This window comes from Chiloscyllium punctatum, chromosome 16 (genome assembly GCF_047496795.1).
Source record: "Chiloscyllium punctatum isolate Juve2018m chromosome 16, sChiPun1.3, whole genome shotgun sequence".
Classification (NCBI taxonomy): domain Eukaryota; kingdom Metazoa; phylum Chordata; class Chondrichthyes; order Orectolobiformes; family Hemiscylliidae; genus Chiloscyllium; species Chiloscyllium punctatum.
This window is the reverse complement of record NC_092754.1, coordinates 3,379,317-3,404,349: the sequence shown is the minus strand read 5'-3', so window position 1 is coordinate 3,404,349 and position 25,033 is coordinate 3,379,317. Positions and strand designations below refer to the sequence as shown.

The following is a 25,033-nucleotide window of genomic DNA, read 5'->3' as shown; positions in this document are numbered from 1 at the left end:
TAGGGATTCCTACCAGGAGAATGGCCATTCACCAAAAGGATTGGTCTTGTGAAAGTTGCGTTTATAGGTGGATGACTTGCTGATACTGTACCTCTCCCCAATATCATGGGCATTTGTGGGGTCTTGCTGCTACAGTGCCTGACACCCTGCACTGTTGGATTTTCCACTCTCCTGGTGAGATTGCACCTTCTCTTTCCCAGTGTTGGGAAAGGCTGCAATATGGTCCAATCTAACCCAGGAGAGCAAGGAACTGGAAGACAGCATTGACACAGGGTCAGGTGACAGTAGAGGAACTGATCCTTGTAACCTCTTGGTCGCTATCACTTCCCTAGCTTCCCACAGAGTTCTCGAGGTGCACCCGATCAGGTCCTAGGGATTTATCCACTTTTATGCATTTCAAGACATCCACCACTTCCTCCTCTGTAAAATGGACATTTTTCAAGATGTCATCATCTATTTCCCTACATTCTATATCTTCCATATCCTTTTCCACAATAAACACTGATGCAAAATACTTGATTAGTATCTCCCCCATCTCCTGTGGCTCCACACAAAGGCCATCTTGCTGATCTTTGAGGGGCCCTATTCTCTCCCTAGTTACCCTTTTGTCCTTAATGTATTTGTAAAAATGCTTTGGATTCTCCATAACTCTATTTGCCAAAGCTATCACATGTCCCCTTTTTGCCCTCCTAATTTCCCTCTTAAGTATACTCCTACTGCCTTTTTATACTCTTCTAAGGATTCACTCATCTCTTGCTGAGATATTTGTATCATCGATAGTCACAGGTGAGGTGCTGGAACACTGTAGGTTGGCAAATGTAGTGCCACTGTTTAAGAAAGGTGGTAAGGACAAGCCAGGGAACTATAGACCAGTGAGCCTGACCTCGGTGGTGAGCAAGTTGTTGGAGGGAATCCTGAGGGACAGGATTTACATGTATTTGGAAAGGCAAGGACTGGTTAGGGATAGTCAACATGGCTTTGTGCGTGGGAGATCATGTCTTACAAACTTGATTGAGTTGTTTGAGAAAGTAACAAAGAGGATTGATGAGGGCAGAGCAGTAGATGTGATCTATATGGATTTCAGTCAGGTGTTTGACAAGGTTCCCCATGGGAGACAGGTTAGCAAGATTAGATCTCATGGAATACAGGGAGAACTAACCATTTGGATACAGAACTGGCTCAAAGGTAGAAGACAGGTGGTGGTGGAGGGTTGTTTTTCAGACTGGAGGCCTATGACAAGTGGAGTGCCACAAGGATTGGTGCTGGGTCCACTACTTTTCGTCATTTATATAAATGATTTGGATGTGAGCATAAGAGGTATAGTTAGTAAGTTTGCAGATGACACCAAAATTGGAGGTGTAGTGGAGAGCGAAGAAGGTTACCTCAGATTATGATGGGATCTTGATCAGATGAGCCATTGGACTGAGGATTGGCTGATGGAATTTAATTTAGATAAATACGAGGTGCAGCGTTTTGGGAAAGCAACTCTTAGCAGGACTTATACACTTTATGGTAAGGTCCTAGGGAGTGTTGCTGAACAAAGAGACCTTGGAGTGCAGGTTCATAGCTCCTTGAAAGTAGAATCGCAGGTAGATATGATAGTGAAGAAGGTGTTTGGTATGCTTTCCTTTATTGGTCAGAGTATTGAGTGCATGAGTTGGGAGGTCATGTTGCAGTTGTACAGGACATTGGTTAGGCCACTGTTGGAATATTGCAAGCAATTCTGGTCTCCTTCCTAATGGAAGGATGTTGTGAAACTTGAAAGGGTTCAGAAACGATTTACAAGGATGTTGCCAGGGTTGGAGGATTTGAGCTATAGGGAGACGTTGAATAGGTTAGGCTGTTTTCCCTGGACGGTTGGAGGCTGAGGGGTGACCTCATAGAGATTTATAAAATCATGAGGGGCATGGATAGGGTAAATAGACAAGGTCTTTTCCCTGGGATCGGGGAGTCCAGAACTAGAGGGTATAGGCTTAGGGTGAGAGGAGAAAGGTATAAAAGAGACCTACAGGGCAACAATTACACACAGAGGGTGATGCATTTGTGGAATGGTCTGCCAGAGGAAGTGGTGGAGGCTGGTACAACTGAGGCCTTCCTCCTCCCTCTTCACTGAGCTCTGTGTCCTGGTCATGTCAGACCAAGAGGCCAGGTACTCCTCTTCCCAGACTGAAGAACCTCCCCTTGATGACTGATCTTCACATAACATGGCTGTAGGGCCCAGGATACACTAAATGCTTCACTTAGGAAGATGGCCATACACCCTGATAATCATGCCAGACTTTCATAGAGCTATCTCCAGTGGAAACCAGTTTCATATTCCCAATGTCTCATTGTCTTTGTGAAGAAATGGAACCGTCTCACAGAGGTTGTGGTCAGCTGCTGGTCGGTGGATAATCTGTGGGCAGGCAATGTTTACAGGGACAGAGTATTAATGCCGACAGACCATAGGGGCTCTTGTGCAAAGATGGCAGTGTCCCTGCCTCTGAGCCCAGTTGGAGGACCCCCCAGCTCCAGCAGTGTGTAATCTCTGAGCAGGTTGGTTAGGCAAAATAACTGCATCCCTGAGAGGAAAACTTGTTCAAAAGTGCAGACAGGGTTCTTGTGATGCAGTGGTAATGTCCCTACCTCTGTGCCAGGAGACTTGGGAGTTGAGTCCCACCTGCTGTAGAATGGTACATCCCTGATCAGATTGATTAAACTATCAATTCAGACAGATCTTAGTTTTGCACCTCATTTGAAAATGTTTACCCATGACTTGGTGTGTAGGGCCCCCCCATTATGTGACATTGGGCCTTGAACCCCCGACTCTCTCACTCATAGGTGAGCCACTGGTCATATTGGAGCAATAACACTTGGGGTTTCTGGCCAAGAAAACTGGGTCTTGACCTGTTCGGCATTTACAAATACATAACAGTTGACTCATAATGTAAGCCTGTTTTTCCACTTACTAATTCATACTAACGCTATCCCTTCTCTGGTTCTCTCTCCCAAGTGTTCTGCTTTTACTATGTGCTGCATGGGATTTTCCAGGAAAATCGCCAGGAACTATTTGCATTTGTCCTCTCCATTTTATGCGTTGTGATCCGATCTGTGGTGAACTTTGCTTCAGCGACACCAATGCAAAGAGCGGAACTGAAGGTGGGGATCAGGAGCATGTTCTGTATATTGTGCACTGGGTGCCTGTCTCCTCCTCACAGAGGTTTACAAAATTATGAGGGGCATGGATAGGGTAAATAGACAAAGTCTGTTCCCTGGGGTCAGGGAGTCCAGAACTAGAGGGCATAGGTTTAGGGTGAAAGGGGAAAGATATAAAAGAGACCTAAGGGGCAACTTTTTCACACAGAGGGTTGTACGTGTATGGAATGAGCTGCCAGAGGATGTGGTGGAGGCTGGTACAATTGCAACATTTAAAAGGCATTTGAATGGGTATATGAATAGGAAGGGTTTGGAGGGATATGGGCCGGGTGCTGGCAGGTGGGACTAGATTGGGTTGGGATATCTGGTCGGCATGGACGGGTTGGATCGGAGGGTCTGTTTCCATGCTGTACATCTCTATGACTCTATAATTGATGCCAAGATCAGATTAGCCATGGACCAATCTGTAATGGAGCAGGCTTGAGGGGCTGAATGGACTACTCCTGGTTATATTTCTAATGATTTTCCGTTTTGTTCAGGCCACTGACTTGGGGATCTACCTAATGAAGCTGAACACAGTGACTAGTAAACAGTTGGATTGTTGTCTATATTGGATGCTCATTGTTATTGGCTGTAGTCATTGTAAGTGAAAGAGAATAGAGTTCAGGACTCATTACAGGCACGTCCCATCTGTACAGATTCCAGTTTCAACTGAGAGGCTGACCAGACTTGTCTGGATTCGTCAGTATCAGGTTTGCAAATCTGGCGTTTCTCCTTTTCCAATAATTCAATACCAGGATATAGACCACATCTTAGGGACCACAGTCTACATGAGGCAAGCTTTCTGCTATTGCTCAAACACAACAGACTGCCGAATCTCTCAGAACCACCCCCTCAGTCACAGCCTGCAACACTGATACTCCTTTCTCAAGAAAATTGCTCATTTTTGACTGTTGTATTGTTTGACCATTATTTTGGGTGCTGATGCTCATTCTGGGAATTAATCGAAAGGCTGACTAATTTCTTAAGCTGACCCTCTGCAATAAACCTTTGTAAAGGAAAATCTCCTCCTCAATGATTTATTAGATTAGCAATATTTTTAAAAAAACATATGAAGTTGTTTGGGGCTAGAAGCTTCTGTGTTGTTAATAAAGATGTAGCAAACAGTGACAATACTGAAAGACTGTGAAAGCACACAGCTAGCAGGTGGAGTTTATTGCAAATAAGTGTGAGGTGATGCATTTTGTAGTAGCAGACTGCAGTTGCTAGGTTAGATTGGAGAAGCTGGGGTTATTCACCTGGAATTGAGGGAGATTTTGTCAAGGCAGGCAAGATTTCTATGTGTTTAGATAAGGAAAATGACAGAAAGCTATTCCCTTTAGCTGATGGTGTAAGGACTGGGGAAACAGACTTATTTGGTCAACCGATGCAGGTGGGATATGGGGAAGAACATTTTATGCAGCGAATGTAATGAGCTGGAATTCATTGTCTTGCACGGACACTGGAGAGAAATAAAGTTCCTGGCTGGAAGAGAGAACAGGACCAATTGGATTTCTTGACAAACAACCAGCATGGATCTGATGGGCTGTATGGCCCCCTTCAGTGCTCTATGAATTAGAGAGGCAACAATGGGGAGAAGGAGAAGTAGGTGGGGGAGGGTGTGGCATTTGGGTGGGTGTGGGGAGGGTGGGGATATTGGTGGGTATGGGCGTGTGAGGGTGTTGGTGAGTGGGGGGAGGGGGAGGTATTGGCGGGTGTGAGGTATGTAGGGGTGCTGGGTGGGTGTGGGGAGGGTGGGGATATTGGTGGGTATGGGCGTGTGAGGGTGTTGGTGAGTGGGGGGAGGGGGAGGTATTGGCGGGTGTGAGGTATGTAGGGGTGCTGGGTGGGTGTGGGGAGGGTGGGGATATTGGTGGGTATGGGCGTGTGAGGGTGTTGGTGAGTGGGGGGAGGGGGAGGTATTGGCGGGTGTGAGGTATGTAGGGGTGCTGGGTGGGTGTGGGGAGTTGGGTGGGTGTAAGGAGAGTGGGAGTGTTGGTAGGTGTAGGGAGTGTGGGGGTGTAGGGTCGGTGTGGTGTGTGTGGGGGTGTTGGTGAATGTGTGTGTAGAGGTGTTGGGTGTGTGGGGTGTGGTGGTGTTGGTGGGTGTGGGTGTTGATGGGTGTGGGGTGTGTGGGGCTGTTGGACGGGTGTAGGGCATCTGGGGTTGTTGGGTGTGTGTGGAGTGTGTGGGGATGTTGGTGGGCATGGGGACGGTGAGGGTGTTGGGTGGGAGTGGGAAGGGTAGGGTTGTTGGTGGGTATGGGGCATGTGGGGAGGGTGGGGATGTTGGTAAGAGTAGGAGTGTGGGGGTGTTGGGTGGGTGTGGGGCGAGGGTGATGTTGTGGGGAACGTGGGGGTGTTGGGTAGGGGTGGGGAGGGTGGGGGTGTGGTGTGTGGGGCGTGTGGGGTGTTGATGGGTGTGCGGGCTGTGGGGGTGTTGATGGGTGTGGGTGTGTAGTGGTGCTGGGTGGGTGTGGGAAGGGTGGGGATGTTGGGTGGGTATGGGGAGTGTTGCGTGGGTATAGGAAGGGTGGGGGTGTTGATGGGTGTGGGGCATGTGGGGGTGTTGGGTGGGTGTGAGAAAGGTGGGGTTGTTGGTTGGGTGTGGGAAGGGTGGGGGTGTTGATGGGTGTGGGGATTGTGGGGGTGTTGGGTGGGTGTGGGGTGTGTGGGGGTGCTGGGTGGGTGTGAAAAAGTTGGGGTGAAGATTGGGTGTGGGAAGGGTGAGGGTGTTGGTATGGGGACAATGTGGGAGTTGGTGTGGGGGAAGGTTTTGGGTGGGTGTGGGGTGTGTGGGGGTGTTGGGTGGGGTGTGGGGTGTGTGGGGGTGCTGGATGGGTGTAGGGAATGTGGGGGTGTTGTTTGGGTGTGGGAAGGGTGAGGGTGTTGGTATGAGGAGAATGGGGGTGTTGGTGTGCGGGGGAGGGTTTTGGGTGGGTGTGCGGACTGTGTGGGTGTTGGGTGGGTGTAGGGAATGTGGGGGTATTGGGTGGGTGTGGGGAGTGTGGGGGTGCTGGGTGGGTGTGGGAAGGATGGGGGTGTTGTGTAGGTGTGGGGAGTGTTGGGGTGTTCCGTGGGTGTGGGAAGGGTGGGGGGTTGTGTGGGTGTGGGGAATGTGGGGGTGTGGGTGGGTGTGGAGAGGGTGGGAGTGTTGGGTAGGTGTGGGGAGTGTGGAGGTGTTGGGTGGCTGTGGGGTGTGTGGGGGCGTTGGTGGGTGTGGAGAGGGTGGGAGTGTTGGGTAGGTGTGGGGAGTGGGGAGTGTGGGGGTGTTGGTAGGTGTGGGGAGTGTGGGGGTGTTGGGTGAGTGTGGGAAATGTGAGGGTGTTGGGTGGGTGTGGGGAGTGTGGGGGTGTTGGGTGGGTGTGGCGAGTGTGAGATCGTTCATGGATGTGGGGAGGGTGTGGGTGTTGGGTGGGTGTGGGGTGTGTGGGGGTGTTAGTGGGTGTGGGGTGTGTGGCGGTGTTGGGTGGGTGTGGGGTCTGTGGGGGCATTGATAGGTGTGGGGTGTGTGAGGTCGTTGGGGGGTGTGGGGAGGGTATGGGTGTTGGGTAGGTGTGGGGAGTGTGGAGGTGTTGGGTCGGTGTGGGGTGTGTGAGGTCGTTGGTGGGTGTGGGGTGTGTGGCGGTGTTGGGTGGGTGTGGGGTCTGTGGGGGCATTGATAGGTGTGGGGTGTGTGAGGTCGTTGGTGGGTGTGGGGAGGGTATGGGTTTGGGTAGGTGTGGGGAGTTGGGATGTGTTGGGTCGGTGTGGGGTGTGTGAGGTCGTTGGTGGGTGTGGGGGGTGTATGGGTGTTGGGTAGGTGTGGGGAGTTGGGAGGTGTTGGGTCGGTGTGGGGTGTTTGAGGTCGTTGGTGGGTGTGTGGAGGGTATGGGTGTTGGGTAGGTGTGGGGAGTTGGGAGGTGTTGGGTCGGTGTGGGGTGTGTGAGGTCGTTGGTGGGTGTGGGGGGTGTATGGGTGTTGGGTAGGTGTGGGGAGTTGGGAGGTGTTGGGTCGGTGTGGGGTGTTTGAGGTCGTTGGTGGGTGTGTGGAGGGTATGGGTGTTGGGTAGGTGTGGGGAGTTGGGAGGTGTTGGGTCGGTGTGGGGTGTGTGAGGTCGTTGGTGGGTGTGGGGGGTGTATGGGTGTTGGGTAGGTGTGGGGAGTTGGGAGGTGTTGGGTCGGTGTGGGGTGTTTGAGGTCGTTGGTGGGTGTGTGGAGGGTATGGGTGTTGGGTAGGTGTGGGGAGTTGGGAGGTGTTGGGTCGGTGTGGGGTGTGTGAGGTCGTTGGTGGGTGTGGGGGGTGTATGGGTGTTGGGTAGGTGTGGGGAGTTGGGAGGTGTTGGGTCGGTGTGGGGTGTTTGAGGTCGTTGGTGGGTGTATGGAGGGTATGGGTGTTGGGTAGGTGTGGGGAGTTGGGAGGTGTTGGGTCGGCGTGGGGTGTGTGAGGTCGTTGGTGGGTGTGGGGAGGGTATGGGTTTGGGTAGGTGTGGGGTGTGTTATAGACTAGGCCAGACTACTCAAAACAATCTTAAGCAAGCAGCCCTGGACCTAACTTTGCAATTTGTTTCGCTAAGTGTACAGTGAAAATTACCAAGAGTAAGATAGCTAGGTTGACTACCAGATTTTCAAACAGACAAAAGATGTATTCACAAAATTACAGAATGAAACTCAAAGAACAGAATAAAGAAACCCTACAGAACTCAACCGATCCAGCGAGACTTAATTGTGTTGTTCCAAATATACACAACAGTCCCAATAAGCACTCTCCCTTTAAAACCCAGTATAAATGGAACAATTGCTTACAGGTTGGAGTTGAAGGGCAGAAAAGAGAGAGAGTTTCCACTCAGCTCCCTGTGGAACTTCCCAGTTCAGACTGAACTAAAACTGCTCAGCACAGGTCAGCTCAGTTAAAGAGCTGACCACTCCCCTTTCATTATACAGATCACTTCTAAAGCATGACCACTTTGGCCTGAAGGCTCATCTGTTTACATATAAATGAGAGGCCTCTCAAAATCCTTTTCATCTCCGTACCAAACCAGACTGATCGGAGCCTGGCCTGGTTTAATTGCCCCTCTGAAAAAAATCAAGGACAGAGTCTCCTTGAGCCAAGGAACAGCTTTTAGAAAAAAAGGGACTAGCTTTGTGACAGGTGTTGGGGTGTTGGTGGGTGTGGGAAGGGTGGGGGTTTGGTGGGTGTGGGTGTTGATGGGTGTGGAGAGGGTGGGGCTGTTTGGTGGATGTGGTGCGTGTGGGTGTGTTGGGTGGGCATAGGGAAGGTGGGAGTGCTGGGTGGGTGTGGGACATGTGGTGGTGTGTGGGTATGGGGAGGGTGTGGGTGTTGGTGGGTGTGGGGAGGGTGTGGGTGTTGGTTGGTGTGGGGAGGGTGGAAGTGTTGGTGGGTGTGGGAAGTGTTGGGTGGGTGTGCGAAGGGTGGGAGTGTAGGACGGGTGTGGGGCATGTGGGGGTGTTGGGAGGTGTGTGGAGGGTGGTGGTGGGAAGATGTGGGGCGTGTGGGGGTGTTGATGGGTGTTGGGAGGGTGTGGGGAGGGTGCTGGTGTTGGGAGGATGTGGGGTGTGTGGGGGTGTTGGTGGGTGTTGGGAGGATGTGGGGCATGTGGGAGTGTTGGTGCGTGTGTGGAAGGTGGTGGTGTTGAGTGGGTGTGGGGAGGGTGGAGTGTTGGTGTGAGGAAGGTGGGGCAGTGTTGGGTTGGTGTGGGGAGGTCGAGGGTGTTCGTGTGGGGGGGTGGGAATGTTGGTGTGGGGAGGTGGGAGTGTTGGGTGGGTGTGGGGAGCATGAGGGTGTTGGTGTGGGGAGGATGGGGGTGTTGGTGTGGGGAGGGTGGGATGTTGGGAGGGTGTGGGCCTTGGTGGGTGTGTCGAGGATGGTGGTGTTGGGAGGATGTGGAGTGTGTGGGGGTGTTGGTGTGTGGAGGGTGGTGGTGTTGGTTGGGTGTGTGGAGGTTGGTGGTGTTGGGTGGGTGTGGGGAGGGTGGGGCTGTGCTGGGTTGGAGTGGGGAGGGTGGGGGTGTTCGTGTGGGGAGCATGGGGCTGTTGGTATGGGGAGGATGGGGTGTTGGTGTGGAGAGGGTGGGGTGTTGGGAGGATGTGGGGAGAGTGGCGGTGTTGGTGTGGGGAGGGTGGGGAGCATGGTGTGGGAAGGGTGGAGGTGTTAGTGTGGGGAGGGTGGAGTGTTGGGTAGGTGTGGGGGGAGGGTGTTAGTGTGGGGAGGTGGGAATGTTGGTGTGGGGAGGGTGGGGTGTTGGTGTGGGGAGGATGGGGCTGTTGGGTGGGTGTGGGTAGGGTGGGGGTGTTAGTGTGGGGAGGTGGGAATGTTGGTGTGGGGAGGGTGGGGTGTTGGGCAGGTGTGGGGAGAATGGGGCTGTGGGGAGGGTGGGGGTGTTAGTGTGGGGAAGTGGGAATGTTGGTGTGGGGAGGGTGGGGTGTTGGGCAGGTGTGGGGAGAATGGGGCTGTGGGGAGGGTGGGGGTGTTAGTGTGGGGAGGTGGGAATGTTGGTGTGGGGAGGTGGGAATGTTGGTGTGGGGAGGTTGGGAGTAGGGTGTGATGCTGTCTTATCCTCGGCTGTTTCCTGTGCTGACGATGTTGGGATATACTCGATGGTGACATGTACCAGCGTGTGCTCAGTTGTAGAGTGCAGCGTGTTTCCAGGGATGAGTCCCTCCTCCACCCTCCCATCTGTGGTCCACTGCAGCAATGTATCTGTTCCAGCTGGGCTGGAACCACCCCTGACTCCAGGATTGGGCTCAGTCTCAGTGTCAGGGTGGGTCTTTATGGCCAGCCACATGTTCAGTTTTTTATCACCAGAATCTGGCCTCACTTCCCTCTCCTGACTCTCCTCTCTTCCTCTGCCTTTGCCTTTCACTCTGTGATTTTGCATCATTGATTCCTTCATTGTGTCAGCAACTCTTTACACTTTTCCAGTTTCATTTCCTGATTCTTGATGTTCTTGTGTTTGTGTGGAAGTGATTGTGTTGATGATGTTGTTATGGGAAGGTAAACACATACTCACTCTGATGCTGGAGTCACAATGACAATTCATTGCCTCATTACCCGGTAGAAAGCTATGTAACTGGAGGGTGTGGCAACCCTTCTTAGAATGAATATATAAAGTCCCACAGGGTAATTCAGGGAAATTGGAAGATTCCAAAAGCACGGACTCACTCTGTATCCTGACAAACACCTCTCCCTCACCCACCACGACCAAAATATCAAGACAACATTCTCAATTAGTTCCCATTCTGCAGGTGTTTAATGAGCAAGCTCAGCTCATCACCTTGACAGGATGAAACAGGAAATACAGATGATTTTTGCTTTCTAACAGGAAACCTGTTTCTGTCTCTGTCTATGTGTATCATATGATACATTGTTACTAGGCAAGAACACAATATTTTTTCTTTCTTCTACACACTTTATTTTCTAAAGCACTAAACTATGTTTTCCCTGGAGCGTTGGAGGCTGAGGAGTGACCTTATAGAGGTTTATAAAACCATGAGGGGCATGGATAGGTCTTTTCCCTGGGGTGGGGGAGTCCAGAACTAGAGAGCATAGGTTTAGGCTGAGAGGGGAAAGATATAAAAGGGACCTAAGGGGCAACTTTTTCATGCAGAGGGTGGTGCGTGTACGGAATGAGCTGCTAGAGGATGTGGTGGAGGCTGGTACAATGACAACATTTAAAAGGCATCTGTATGGGTATATGAATAGGAAGGGTTTGGAGGGATATGGGCCGGGTGCTGGCAGGTGGGACTAGATTGGGTTGGGATATCTGGTCGGCATAGACGAGTTGGACCAAAGGGTCTGTTTCTGTGCTGTATATCTCTATGACTCCACTTAATTTAAGATATTTTAAAACCTTATTTAAATGTGTGTAAATGACTTTTCAGACAGCCCAAACCACTCACAGAACTCAAAAATAAAACTAAACCGATTCCCTTTTCTAACCCACACAATATGGAAATACAGTTCAAATGTAGAGCAATACATGGTTTTGTCCAGATTAGATCCCATGTTTCCAAATGGCAATAAATTACCAAAAGGCTTTATCACGTCAGGGCCAGTACCTGAAAGCAGGACGGTTGTGGTGTAGCAGTGAAAATCAGGAATGGTATAGCAGTGAAACTCAGGAATGGTATAGCAGTGAAACTCAGAAATGGTATAGCAGTGAAAATCAGGAATGCTCAAGAGTCTGGAATCAGCCGAGCTCAGATACTTTGGGGTTTATGAAGCTGGAGGAGGTTGCAGAGAAAGGCCCTGCATGGATTTGAAATCAAAAATCAAGATATGATTCTATGGACAAGTTTATGAAGGTTGGAACATGGGAAGCTAACCAAGAGTGTACTGGAATAGTCAAACTGTATAATTGGTCCTAAAATGTCATAATGTCCAGCCCTTCTCCACCAGAGATGTTAGCTGAGAAGGTGGATTGGATTCCTGCTCTGTTCCAACAGTGTCTAGAAGGTTTGGTTGTGTTGTTCAGATTCAGTGATGCTGCTGGATGATAAGATGAGATTCACTCAGTCTATTAGCTCCAGAGGGACATGCTGTTGAAAGTTTCTTCTCATGACCCATGTCCCTTCAGTTGCTGCTCTCCCCCACATTTTCACAATTGGCTGCCTGACATGTCCATCCTTATGGAAAGTAGATGGATTCCCTGGAGCTGACTGAATTTATCCCATCTCTAATAGGTTTCTAACTTGCAAATGAAGAGCGAGTTTTTATGACACTCCTTTTGTGGGTTTTGTTTCCCCCTGGGTTTCCTGCTGAGAGGCCAGGACAATTCTGGAGGTTGTTAGCTCCATGAAACAGCAGACCTGCTGTTAGTCAGTAAAGGGCTGGAAAACTTGCCAAACTGTAGCAATAACATTCCAAATGGCCCGTTTGATTGAGAAACAGTCACTGTACACAATTAGCTCACTCATTTTGAACATTTCTTTCAGATACGATTCGGTTTCATTTTGACATTTGGGGTGATCCTGATGCTGATCAGTATCATCTACCTGATTAAGCGTCCCAACATGATGGCTTTCAGAGTGAGTGGAGCCTTTGAAATATTCCAGTCACAGTACCTCATGCTGTTTCTCTGCTTCTCTATGGTGACATTTGATCTTCAAACGCAGGTAACTGAAAAAAGTTAACGGTATTTACACAAGTTGGAGCAGAGAATGTTTCTGGATTTCTCTTTGTATTTTATAAGCCCACTTTTGCGTGTTACAAAACTAATGCAATGTCAATGATCTGTCAATTCTGTGGATGTGATTCTTGCTCAGTCACTGGCTCACTCTGTCTCTGTCTCTATCTCTCCCCCAACTCTGCTGACCCCTCCACTGTCTCCATGTTGTCAGGCTGCTTCTCCCACAGACGGTGTTGCATCAGGCGTAAGTGAATAAAATAACATAAAGTGTAAACCAGGAGCAGATTAAGCTAATCTGTCATCTAAACCTGCTCCAGCAATTGAAATGGTTGTGGCTGATCTTGACTATGCTCTACTTTTGTGTTTACCCTGGCTGGAATAGGCGCGACTCACTTAGTCCCATTTTCCTGTCTTTCCCAATGGCCTTCCCCTATTTATCTTGCGATAATTATCCAAATCTCTTTGGAAAGACACAGTTGAATCTGCCTCCCACACACACACACACTTTTTCAGCAGTGTATTCCAGGTCGGAACACTCAGAGCGATACAGGGAGTTCTCTGCAGGTCACCATTAGTTTTTTTTCCAATTCTCTTAAGTTAGTGTCCTCTGGTTCTTGATGCTTCCACCAATGGGAATAGCTTCTCTCTGTCTATTCTAACCAGATGCCTCATGATTGCTTTAACACCTTGATCTCAGCCTTCCTTTCCTGAAGAGGGGCTGTCCCCACATTCACTGTTTCATCCATGTAGCTGAAGTCCCCATCCCTGTGACTATTCCTGGAATGTTTATTGCTCCCTCTCCAAGGCCTTCACATTCTTGCTAAAGTATGTCACCAGAATTGGATCGAATACTCCAGCTGAGCTGGATCAGTGCCTTTCCAAGGTTCACCCAGAACTACCCTTGCTTTTGTACACTCTGCTTCTGTTTATAAAGGTCGGGATCCAATAAGTCTCATTAACTGCTTTCTTAACCTCCTGTGCACCATTCTGTGTTGGCAAATCCTGGTGAGGTGCACACAAGGAAGGAAGATGATTGGGTCCCTTGAGGGTGACTTTATGTGACATTCCGACCATTCCCAGCATAGTGAAGGAAAATAACTTTTGCAGAAGCAGTTTGCGGTCGTATAGTCCATTATTTCAAAGTGAATCAGTAAAATCCACTGAATAAATGTTGCTTTTCCTCCACAGCTGTGTCTCTGTGTACTTGTCTTGACCTCAGGAGCAAGTCATATTTCACTTGAGCATTCGGCCATCCTGGGCGTGGGTATCTGCTGGGCTGTTTTAAAAGCAGTCGTTGGCCTCATAGCTGTAAGTATGGTTTTTGCCCTGTACCGCTCTGAGTGGTTCCAATCTGGAATACACTGCTTGACAAAGCGTGTATGTATTGGAAGGCAGATTCAACTGTGTCTTTCCAAAGAGATTTGGATAATTATCGCAGAATGAACAATTACAGACTTGATCTTTGGCCACATCCTCTCCCTTTAGGGATGCACGATTCTTGCTTAAATCCAGAAAACACAGTGAAGTTTGTAAGAGTCAAAAACACAGCAGGTCAGGCAATATCCAAGGAGCAGGAGGTTCGATGGTTCAAGCAGAAGCCCTTCATTACGAAGGGCTTCCTGATGAAGGACTTATGCCTGAAACGTCAACTCCCCTGCTCCTTGGATGCTGCCTGATTCATTGTGCTTTTCCAGCAGCACAGTTTTCGACTGATCTCCATCATCTGAGGTCCTCACTTTCTCCTAGTCGCAAGTTGTAAGATCCAAGGCTTAGGAACTGTCTATGTGTAAACTGCTAAAACCCAGTGTGGGTACTATCGTTGGGAAACGTCCACTCACTTGGTCAGCTCAGAACCATTTTGCAAGAATCCATCTCGTCAATGGATTTTCAGTCTGACTCACTCCAGATTAATTCGGACTCATTCTACAGATTGGCATCAAGCTCCAGGGAAGGGAACCCCAGTCCCAGTAGGCTAAATGAATTTTCAATCTTCTTCCCTCCCAGTAAACCCAAACTTCTTCCATTTCAATAACAAATCAGTAAGTGGAGGTGGTGGCCAGTTGAAATGAAATAAGAAATGCTGGAAATGGGTGGGACATATGGAGAGAACAGAAAGAACAATACTTCCTTTCTTAAGAAGGCTGACAAGTTTACAGTCTGCCAAACATATTAATAATTCGAAAGAACTTTGCCATCAACAGAATTTGTGTTCCCATACTGCCCATGATCGGTATGTTTTGTAATGATGAAAGGAGTGCAGCACCCCAGGTGCCAGCAGCAAGCTTTTGAGAGGTTAAAGATAAAGGGAGTTACTTGTTCTCACACTTATTCCAAATGTACTTTTTAAAATTAACCTGTGGGACGTAGGCATCACTGGCTGGGCCCAGCATTTATTGCCCATCCCTAGTTGCCCCTTGAGAAGGTGGGGATGAGCTGCCTTCTTGAACCGCTGCAATCCACCTGCTGCAGATTGACCCACAATGCCCTTAGGGAGGGAATTCCCAGGATTTTGACCCAGTGACAATGAAGTGAAATTCCTTAAGATGTGATGTGTGATTCTATCAGGACATGTGATTTTCATGACTATCCCACCATGTAATCTTTCCAAGTTTAAAGTTCTTTTCCAAATAGGGAGTGGTGTTTATGTTGACTCAACCACTGTGTCACATCATTAACACCTTTGAGGATCCCCCAGTCTAGTCTGGATGGAGAAAGCCATCTTAAAACAATGGAAGTTTGATAAATGTCTATTCACTTCTAACTCTTGGAAATGGAGTTTCATTCTCCTATTCAGAATGAACAGCAAGTCAGGCAGTCTGTAAATTAAGTTCACAAACAAAAACAGAAGTTGCTGGAAAAGCTCAGCAGGTCTGGCAGCACCTGTGGAGAGGAATCAGAGCTAACATTTTGGGTCAACCCTTCCTCAGAACTGTAAATTGAAATGTCCCATCCATAAACAAAGTGATGTGTGAATTCCCTGGATATCTGTGAATGCCTATATTTAATTAGCTATTCACTTGACACGTGGGACTCTGCAGCTCAGATGTCGAAGCTAACATGACTCCAGTCATTTTAACAGCTTGTTTGCATCCAGTTCTTAAACATATTAGGGTGGCACAGTGGTTAGCACTGCTGCCTCACAGCATTACATTACTTGGAGGACTTAATTTTCAAAGGATTTTTAAAAACCTTATTTCTTTCACATTTTCTGAAAATACCTGAGCTATTTTATTTAAAAACGACATAAGAATTAGTGGCATTATTGACAGTGAGGAAGGAGATTTAAGCAATCCTTAGATAAGCTCATGGATGATTTTGGGATAGTATAGGGGGACGAGCTGACAATAGTCCACAGGTCGGCACAACATCGAGGGCTGAAGGGCCTGTTCTGTGCTGTATTGTTTTATGTTCTATGTTCCATAAGGGACCTGGGTTCAATTCCAGCCTCGGGCAACCGTCTGTGTGGAGTTTGTATATTCTCCCCATGTCCGTGTGGGTTTCCTCCCACAATCCAAAGATGTGCAGGTCGGGTGAATTGGCCATGCTAAATTGCCCATAGTGTTGGGTGCATTGGTTAGGGATAAATGTAGGGGGATGGGTTACTCTTGGGAGCATTGGTGTGGACTTGTTGGGCCGAATGATCTGTTTCCACACTGTACGGAATCTAATATTACTAGAGACAGGGTAAAGCCTCATAAAGATCAAGGGGGTGATCTTTATGTTGAACCCCAGGAGATGAGAGTGATACTAAATAAACATTTTGAATCATTTTCTACTGTGAGAAAGAAATGGAGAGAAATAAACTTTGATGTTTTTAAAACAGTTCACATTACAGAAGAGGACATTCGGGAGGCTTTGGAGAATACAAAGATGGATAAATCTCCAGGACCTGACTAATGTATCCCAGAATGTTGTGGGAAATAAGGGAGGAAATTGCGAGACCCCTTGCAGAAATATTTGCATCGTCTATAATTATGGGCGAGGTGCTTGGTGACTGGCTAATGTTGTACCTTTGATTAAGAAAGGGTGTAAGGAGAAACCAGGGAACTATAGACCTGTGAGTCTGACTTCGGTTGTGGGTAAATTATTGAGGGTGATTTTAATGATAAGATTTGTAGACATTTAGACAGACAAAAATTGATTAAGGATATTCAGCATGGTGTTGGGCGAGGAAAATTGTGTCTCACAAACTTGATTAAATTTTTTGAGAAAGTTACCAGCAAGATTGATGAGAGCTGAGCAGCAGACATGGTTTATTTGGATTTTAGTAAGGTGGTGGACGGTTGTTTTTCAGACCGAAGGCCTGTGACCAGTTGTGTTCCATGGGGATTGGTGCTGGGTCCTCTTTTGTTTGTCATTTATATCAATGATTTGAATGAGAATATGGAAGGCATGCTCAGTATGTTTGTTGGCGACACCAAAATTAGCGGCATTCCAGACAATGAAGAAGGTTTTCTAAGATTACAAAGGGACCTTGATCAAATGGGTCAATGGGCTAACAAATGGCAGATAGAGTTCAATCTGGATAAATGTGAGGTATAGCTTTTTGGTAAAACAAACAAGAGTAGGACTTATACAATTAATGGTAGGGCCTGGGGTAATGTTGTGGAACAGGGGGACTTAGGGGTGCAGCTGCGTAATTCTTTGAAATTTGCATCACACATAGACAGGATTGTTAAAAAGGCATTTGGCATTCGCTTTTATTGCTCAGTCCTTTGAGTATAGGAGTTGGGACTTCATGTTGAGGCTGTTTAAGACATTGGTGAGGAAGGATATTATTAAGACTAGGGGGTGCACTTTTAAGTTGAGAGGGAAAAAATTTAAAAAAGACGCGAGGGGCAAATATTTTACACAATTGGTGTTTCGCATTTGGAATAAAGCTCCTGAGGAAATGGTGGATGTGGGTACATTTACAACATTTAAAACACATTTGAGTGGGGGATCTAAGATGGCGGCGATCTGAGAAGATCACACTGCAGAGCTTCACATCGCAGCAGGAGCAGTACGGTCCTTTAACCCGCCCAACCCAGGTCATCAGGATTTCTTGGGGCATTGGAAAGATTGTGGCGCCCCAAGAAACATTTAAAAATTGACTTACCTGTATTTTCAACTGTCCAGAAATGCCTAAAAAGGGAGGAGGAGCATCCGAGGCCAGGCCTGCAGCAGCCTCAGAGCCGATTACTCTCCAGGACCTGGTGAACCAGCTCTCAAAATCTCGCGAGAGGTTGGGGAAACAGATTGAAGAGAAGCTGGCTCCAGTCTCTCTCATGCTGCAGAAGCATGAGCAGCAGCTGGGAGACCTGGAGAAGAGGATGGATGAGGTGGAGCACAGGGTCACAGTGGTGGAAGCTGATGCCAGTTCATTCAAGGAAGAGATCCAAGCCCTGAAGACGCAGGGTCGTAATTTGCGTGACCAAGTGGATGATCTTGAAAACAGGGGCAGGAGAAAAAACATTCGGATCATCGGTCTGCCTGAGGGTAAGGAAGGTGAGCGGCCTGCGGAATTTGTTGAAGATTGGCTTCCGAAATTCCTTGACTTGGAGACTGGCATGAGAGGATTGAAGATAGAGAGGGCTAACCGGGTCGCAGCACAGAGGTCGGGTCTGGGTCAACGCCCTTGTCCTTTCCTGGTGCGGTTCCATCATTACCTGGATAAGGAGAGAGTCATGGAGGCTTCCAGACAAACTAACCTAAGTTAAACAATTGTAGTATGTACAAATATTGTTGCTTGGGTATGCGTTTATCATTCTGTAAAAGAAATGGAGGAAATCCGGTTGGAGCTTTGTTTTTCCCCATTTTTTTCCTCTATTGATAATAATTTGGTTCAAACTATGTCTGGCGGTGGCTAAGATGTACATTTTAAATTTCTAAGTGAGGACATACCAAAGGATGGGTGGGGTATTTATTCCCCTTTTTTTTAATAAAAGAATTTTTTTTATTCATGTTGATATTCTATGGGGTGTTTATTCTTTTTAGCTTGTGATGGTTAGATGCCTGTTTATGGGCAGTTCGGGACGGGTAGTTGCCCCCTCCGGGCAGGGGGTGAGTTCCTCTACTCAGCGCTATTGGTGCTTTATATGTTGGTGTGTTTTCTGGTTTTTGTTGTTTTTTATTTTTAATAATTTTGGATGCTTGTTAAATGTAGTGGTTTTAGTTTATGTAGTTTTTATATTTGGTGGACCATGCGACACTAAGACTCAGCAATTTGTGGTTTGGGTTCCTCCTCTCTGGAATTTAAATGTAATTGCAGAAGATTATGGCTAATGATTTGATTAAATGGTGTACCTGGAATATCAAGGGAAGTCACTCACCAATTAAGAGGAAGAAGGTACTCTTGAGTCTTAGAAAGGAGAAAGTGGATATTGCTTTGTTACAGGAAACACATTTGGATGACAAGGAGCATCTGAATTTACAGCAGAATGGCTTTGACCGAGTTTATTTTTCATCATTTAATACCAGAAGTAGGGGAGTGGCTATATTGGTAAGGAAAAATCTCTCATTTAAATTGTTGGAATGTGTTAAAAACACATACGGGAGATTTGTAATTCTTAAAGCCTTGATAAATGGGGAAGAATATGGCATTTTAAATGTTTATTGTCCCCTAGCTCATCCTCTTAAATTCTTGGTAGATGCTTTTTCTAAACTGATAAGTCTCATTATAAGGGGAGATTTTAACTGCCTCATGGACCCCACAGTAGTCAGGTTGCCTAAAGGTCCCTCGATACCCTCTGCACAAACTAAACGTTATTGGGTTTGTGTGGGGAATTAGGATTGGTGGACGTCTGGAGGTGTCTCCACCCTACAGGTAGGGATCTCACATTTTTCTCCAATTCGCACAGATGTCACACGAGGATTGATTTTTTTCTGACCCCTGCGGTAACCCTGGATCTGGTGTCATCCCGTACGATTGGTAATATTGCCATCTCTGATCATGCTCCAGTGTACCTCATGGTTAAAATTAAGGATGTTACAGTGGATTCAAGATACTGGCGAATGGACCCCTTTATTCTCATGGACAGCAAGTTTGTGGAGTATTTCTCTGAGGAATTTCAGGCATTCCTAGACATCAACATAGGCTCGATTGATAGCTCATCTGTTCTCTGGGAAACTGCCAAAGCGAATGCCAGAGGGTTAGTTATTTCATATTCCACCAGTAGGAAGCGGCAGAAGGGTGAGCAGCAACGTCTCCTTGAAGCATGGTTGAAGGCATCCAAGAAGGCCTATTTTGACAGACCCTCATTGGTCAAACTACAGAGGATTACGGCACTGCGGTCTACACTAAATTCCGTGCTCACGCAGACGGCAAAGAAGGAGCTGGCTTTTGCAAAGCAAAGGTTATACGAGCATGGTGACAAGCCAGGCAAATACTTAGCAGACCTTGCCCCACAAACCATTACAGTGATTAGGGAAGGCTCTGGGAACCTAACATGTGATTCTAAAAAGACTAATGTGGCATTCCAGAGATTCTACTCTAAGTTATATCAGTCTGAGAATTGTGAGGAGGGGCAGGCCAAAATGGAATCCTTTTTTAGAGATCTGAAGCTCCCGGGTGTGACTCCCGAACAACAGTCCTTTCTCAATGCCCCATTATCAGAGCAAGAAGTGCAGGAAGCTGTGAGGCAGCTTCAGAGTGGAAAGGCACCCGGTCCTGATGGACTTCTCAGTGAATTCTATAAGGAATTTATAAGTATACTGTCAGGCCCGATGCTGAATATGTTTAATGATTCATACAGTCATGATTGTCTCCCACCATCTCTGAGAGAGGCCAATATTTCACTTATCCTTAAAAAAGGGAAGGATCCGAAGACTGTGCTTCATACAGGCCCATCTCATTAATTTCCTCTCTAAGGCTCGTGCGTTAAGGCTGGAGACTGTGTTACCCTCTATTATTAAAGAGGATCAGACGGGCTTCATAAAGGGTCGCAGATCCTCCAATAATGTTAGGAGGCTGCTTAATGTAATTCAAGCATGTCAACAGCAGTCGATACAGGGATTGGTGATTTCTTTAGATGCAGAGAAGGCATTTGACTGAGTTGAGTGGCCGTACCTTTTCTATACTCTAGACCGGTTTGGTCTGGGCGAAGTTTTCATAAGATGGGTAAAGGTTCTCTACAGTGTACCTCTCGCTGCGGTCATTACCAATGGGGTACGATCAAGCAATTTTAATATTTCTAGGGGCAGCCGGCAGGGCTGTCCCCTTTCATCATTACGTTTTACATTGGTGATTGAACCGTTGGCAGAGGCCATTTGTGGGGATTTCAATATATCAGCTCCAGAAGTGGGGTCAAAATTACATAAGATCTCGCTGTATGCAGACGATGTTCTAATTTTCTTGACAAATCCAGCAGTCTCAGTGCCTTGCCTGATACAATGCATTCACGCGTTTGGCACTTTTTCAGGGTATAAGATTAATTTTGCTAAGTCAGAGGCTATGCCGATGTGTGGTCTTACAAAAGAGTTGGCTCTTGAGAGTGACTATAGATTCCCATTTAGGTGGTCACAGGGGGGTTTTGTGTATTTGGGCATATTCATTACTCCAGTTCTGGATTGGCTGTTCAAAGCCAATTTTACTCAATTATTTGATAAAATTAAACAAGATCTCCAAAGATGGGAGGCACTTCCAGTCTCATGGTTGGTTCGGATAGCGCTTATCAAGATGAATATTCTCCCTCATTTGCTATACCCTATACGGATGCTCCCCCTGATTTTCAATAAACAAACTCTCAGGAGACTGAACAGTTGGTTCAGCTCCTTTATCGAGCACCGTAAACGGCCCCTCATTAAATTAGCCAAACTGCAGTTGCCTCACAGATTGGGGGGAGTAGACCTTCCGGACATTAAAAATTAACACTTAAGCTTGCTCTTGACCTACGTAAGTGATTGGGTTTGTGAGGACCCTCTTTCAATGTGGCTAGATATCGAAGCCTCCCAGGCAAGGTGCCCCGTTAGCAGTTTGCTGTTTTTGGACAAGGTGAGGACAGTTAGGGAATATTGCCACAACCCAATAGTCATCAATACTGTTAAAACATGGAGGGCAATTCGGTGGAGGGAAGGTAATATTGGCAAAACATCTTTGTTTACACCTATAGTGGGTATGCCGAGTTTTCAACCAGAATTTAAATGTTGGGCAGCTAGGGGTATATCTTGCATGGGTGATTTATTTGAGGGAGATGTAATGATGTCCTTCGATCAGTTAGTACGGAAGTACGAGTTACCTGATAGAGACCTCTTTCGTTTTTTTCAAGTTAGGGATTTTATTCAAAAAAAGGCCACACTTTTGACTGATCCCTACAAATCTGACATAGAAAGAGGGGTACTAAGGGCTAAGAGTACACTCTCTGTCAGTACTCTATATCACCAATTGGGGGGGGTGCCACCTCAGATGAGTCTGATCGACTCTGCAAGATGTGGGAGAGAGAGCTGGGTGTTGAAGTTTCTTCAGAGGCATGGGAGGATATTTGGGAGAATGCAAGGAAGATATCAATTTGCAATAGGACCCATGCTTTACAGTTGAAGATTCTCCACAGGGTCCACTTAGCCCCAGACTCTTTGTCAAAATTTAAACCAGGGGTATCTTCAGCATGTCCCAAGTGCAAGGTCTGTAGGGGTATTCTTACCCATTGTCTTTGGTCTTGTGACAGGCTTCAAACATATTGGAGCGCTGTGGTGGGTGCAATGGAGAGGATTTTAGGTGTAGGGGTGGAGAACGACCCTATTTCGCTCCTTTTGGGCCTACCCATTGTATTTCCTGCAGATGCGCATAAGGCAAAACTTTTCAATATTCTTACATTCTGTGCAAGGAAGAATATCTTGCTCGGTTGGATATCAGAAAACCCCCCCAGGCCTGTCGGATTGGCGGAAGATTGTTATGGAGCATATTCCCCTGGATTTTCTCACAAATATGGTACACCACAAAACTGAGAATTTTTACAAGATATGGCAACCCTTTTTGAAATACCTGGACACAGATTTATCTGCCGTAACGATTGTGTTTCATGTGTCCAATATCCAGGGGGGAGGAGCTGTGAATGTATGAGTGTTTTGTTTGGCTGGGCTGAGTTATTACTATGTATTTGTTTGTTGTTAGGTATTTAGTTAGTTAGTTAAATAGCGAGTTTAGTTTTTTAAAAATTTTATACTTCTCTATATATGTTTATACATTCGTATAGGAGGGTGGGTTGGAGAATTTGTTTTATTATTTGGGTTTAGTTTTGTACTGTTTTGAATTGCATTGTTTTGTATTTGTTGTAATATTTAAAAATCTATTTTTTCTTAATAAAAATATAGTATATAAAACGCATTTGAGTAAGTACATGAATAGGAAAGGTTTGGAAGGATATGGGTCAGAAGTGGGCAGGTCAGGGTGGTTTAGTTGGAGATAACGTTCAGTGAGTACTGGTTGGATGGAAGGGTCAGTTTCCCTGCTGTGTGACTGTATGACTATGACTTTATATTGAAGTTCAAAACATGACTAATTGCAAACTGTATAATCTATTTTCCTGTGATTCGATGATGATCAGAGGGATTTAACAGAAACAAATTGTTTTTGGTTAAACTAAAAAAGTGGGGTGTCAAGAAATGGACCCAGTTCCAGTTTAACGCTTCTGAGAATGAAATGTAAGACTTGAACTGAAACACAGATAGTAAGTGAAGCCAGCACTTAGGAGCACTTGAAACCCTCGAGTGGACACAGTTCAGATGTAACATGGTCAGTTTCAGAATGACCATGTATTTGTGTCTGCTGTGACAGCAGGTCTGAAGATCCATGCCAGAAAAATACCTTTAACTTCATCAGTGCAACATTTCCAATTGCTGCATCAGCTCAAAGTGGGATCATTTCATTAACAGAGGTGTAAATCCAGGGAGTAGAGACATGAAATATTTACTTGAAAGGTTTAGAGGAGAACTAAGGAGTTATTTCACCAGAGAGTGGTTAGGGTCTGAAAGAATCACAGAATCCCTACAGTGTGGAAGCAGGCCATTCAGCCCATCAAGTTCATACCAACCCCCCAAAGAACATCCCACCTAGATCCAGCACCCAACCCTATCCCTGCAATACTGCATTTCCCATGGTGAACACACCTAGCCTGTACATTCCTGCACACTATGGGTAGTTTAGCATGGCCAATCTACCTTAACCTGCACACCTTTGGATTGTAGAAGGAAACCGGAGCACCCGGAGGAAACTCATGTAGAACAGGGAGAACATACAAACTCCACACAGACGGTCACCTGAGGCTGGAATCAAACCCATGTCCCTGGCACTATGAGGCTAACCACTGAGCCCCTGTGCCATCCTCAAAGATTGGAACAGGCAGAAACCCTCATCGCATTAAAAAACATTGAAATGATTGGGAGATACCATAAACTGGAGGATAATAGACCAGGGACGAAGGTATGATTCAGCTGGATTGCTTTTTGTGACAGTAAATACAAGATGGGCTGAATGGTCTCGTATGTCATTATTTTCTTCCACTTTCATTGGAGTTCAGTATTTAACAGGGAAATGATTTGGAGACAGGAGTTAGGGAAACCAGGATGACAATGTCATCACCCAACAGGAATTATTAATGAGAGGGAGTGGTCGGTTATTGTTCCTTATTGATCACTGAGGCTTTTGCTCTGTCTGAGAGCATCACAGTCCTTTGCTGATGTGTCCCTTACTGACTGATTGAAACATATTCCTTCCTACAGATTCTAAAGGAAATTAAGTGTCTAGTCTGGATCTTTATGATACAAAATCTACCTGAACTGGCCTACCTGGGTTATTTACTGCACCTGGTGAGTAGCTCAGTAGAAGCTTTTCCGATTTGGTATTTGCATCGGATTCAATTCTGGCTGTTGACTATTGGGAGGGTGCCACTGAATTTCAAGAGGGCAGCTCCAGATGGAGGGTTCGCGAAGGACGGTGATACAGTTCTCTTTTCAGAGTTCTTATAAAGCAGGGGACCATATGGAAAGCAACTCGGGATCATCACTGTCTGTGGTGTTTGTGGACAAGACAGAGCAGCTGCTGTTAAATCATTTTTGGATTGGCTTCTCCCTAAAAGCATCAATCATTAGGGGCAGTGGGACATGTGTGGTGGGGAATGTGACACTGGGGACATTATCACCCCTGGCAGCCATCGCTTCCATTATTTTGTATTTGGCCTGGTCACTTTTCTCATTTTTGGCCTCAGTTTTGAATCCTATGTGTCCTAACAGCACTCAACCAGCTGCTGTCTGAGTGAAATACTCCGCTGAATCACAGTCTAGGTGGAGAGGGTGAGCTTTAGGGGGTTGTGTAATGTAGTGGTTGTCACTTTCGCCTCACACAGGAAAGTTCCCTGCTCCAAAACTGAGCTGAAACATCATTACCTGGGCCAGCCATGCTGCTTGCACTTGCTGATGGACCGCACTCATAGCTCTGGTGCAAAGCCTTCAACTCTGAGAGATTGGGCCCTCCTTCTGGAGCAGTGATAATATCCCTATCACTGAACCAGGAGGCCCAGGTTCAAGTCCCACCTGCTCCTGGGATGTGCAATAACATCTCTGAACAGATTAATTAGAAAATTGCTCTAAATTTACAAAAAAAAATCACCTGTTTAAAGGCTGTCGTGTGGCAGATTGGTAGTGCCTCTACCCCTGGACTGGGATGCCCAGATTCAGGTTCCTCCTGCTCCAGGGGTGTGTAATAACATTTCTGAACAGATTGGTTAAAAATACTCTTCAACTCTCTCCACAAGGTGGTTAT

The 25,033-nt window shown here is 46.7% G+C and overlaps 1 protein-coding gene across 3 annotated transcripts in view; it reads left to right on the top strand.

The window, feature by feature from the left end:
- The window catches only part of LOC140486904 (uncharacterized), a 58,207-nt gene that overhangs the window by 5,996 nt on the left and 27,178 nt on the right, over positions 1–25,033 (top strand). The window contains exons 4-8 of one of the 3 annotated variants that reach the window (XM_072586006.1): positions 2,993–3,138; positions 12,107–12,286; positions 12,512–12,544; positions 13,489–13,608; positions 23,995–24,081. In XM_072586006.1, coding sequence (XP_072442107.1) covers positions 2,993–3,138; positions 12,107–12,286; positions 12,512–12,544; positions 13,489–13,608; positions 23,995–24,081 — 566 coding nt within the window. The remainder of the gene's footprint in view (positions 1–2,992; positions 3,139–12,106; positions 12,287–12,511; positions 12,545–13,488; positions 13,609–23,994; positions 24,082–25,033) is intronic. The other 2 variants (XM_072586007.1, XM_072586008.1) reach the window with 2 other exon arrangements.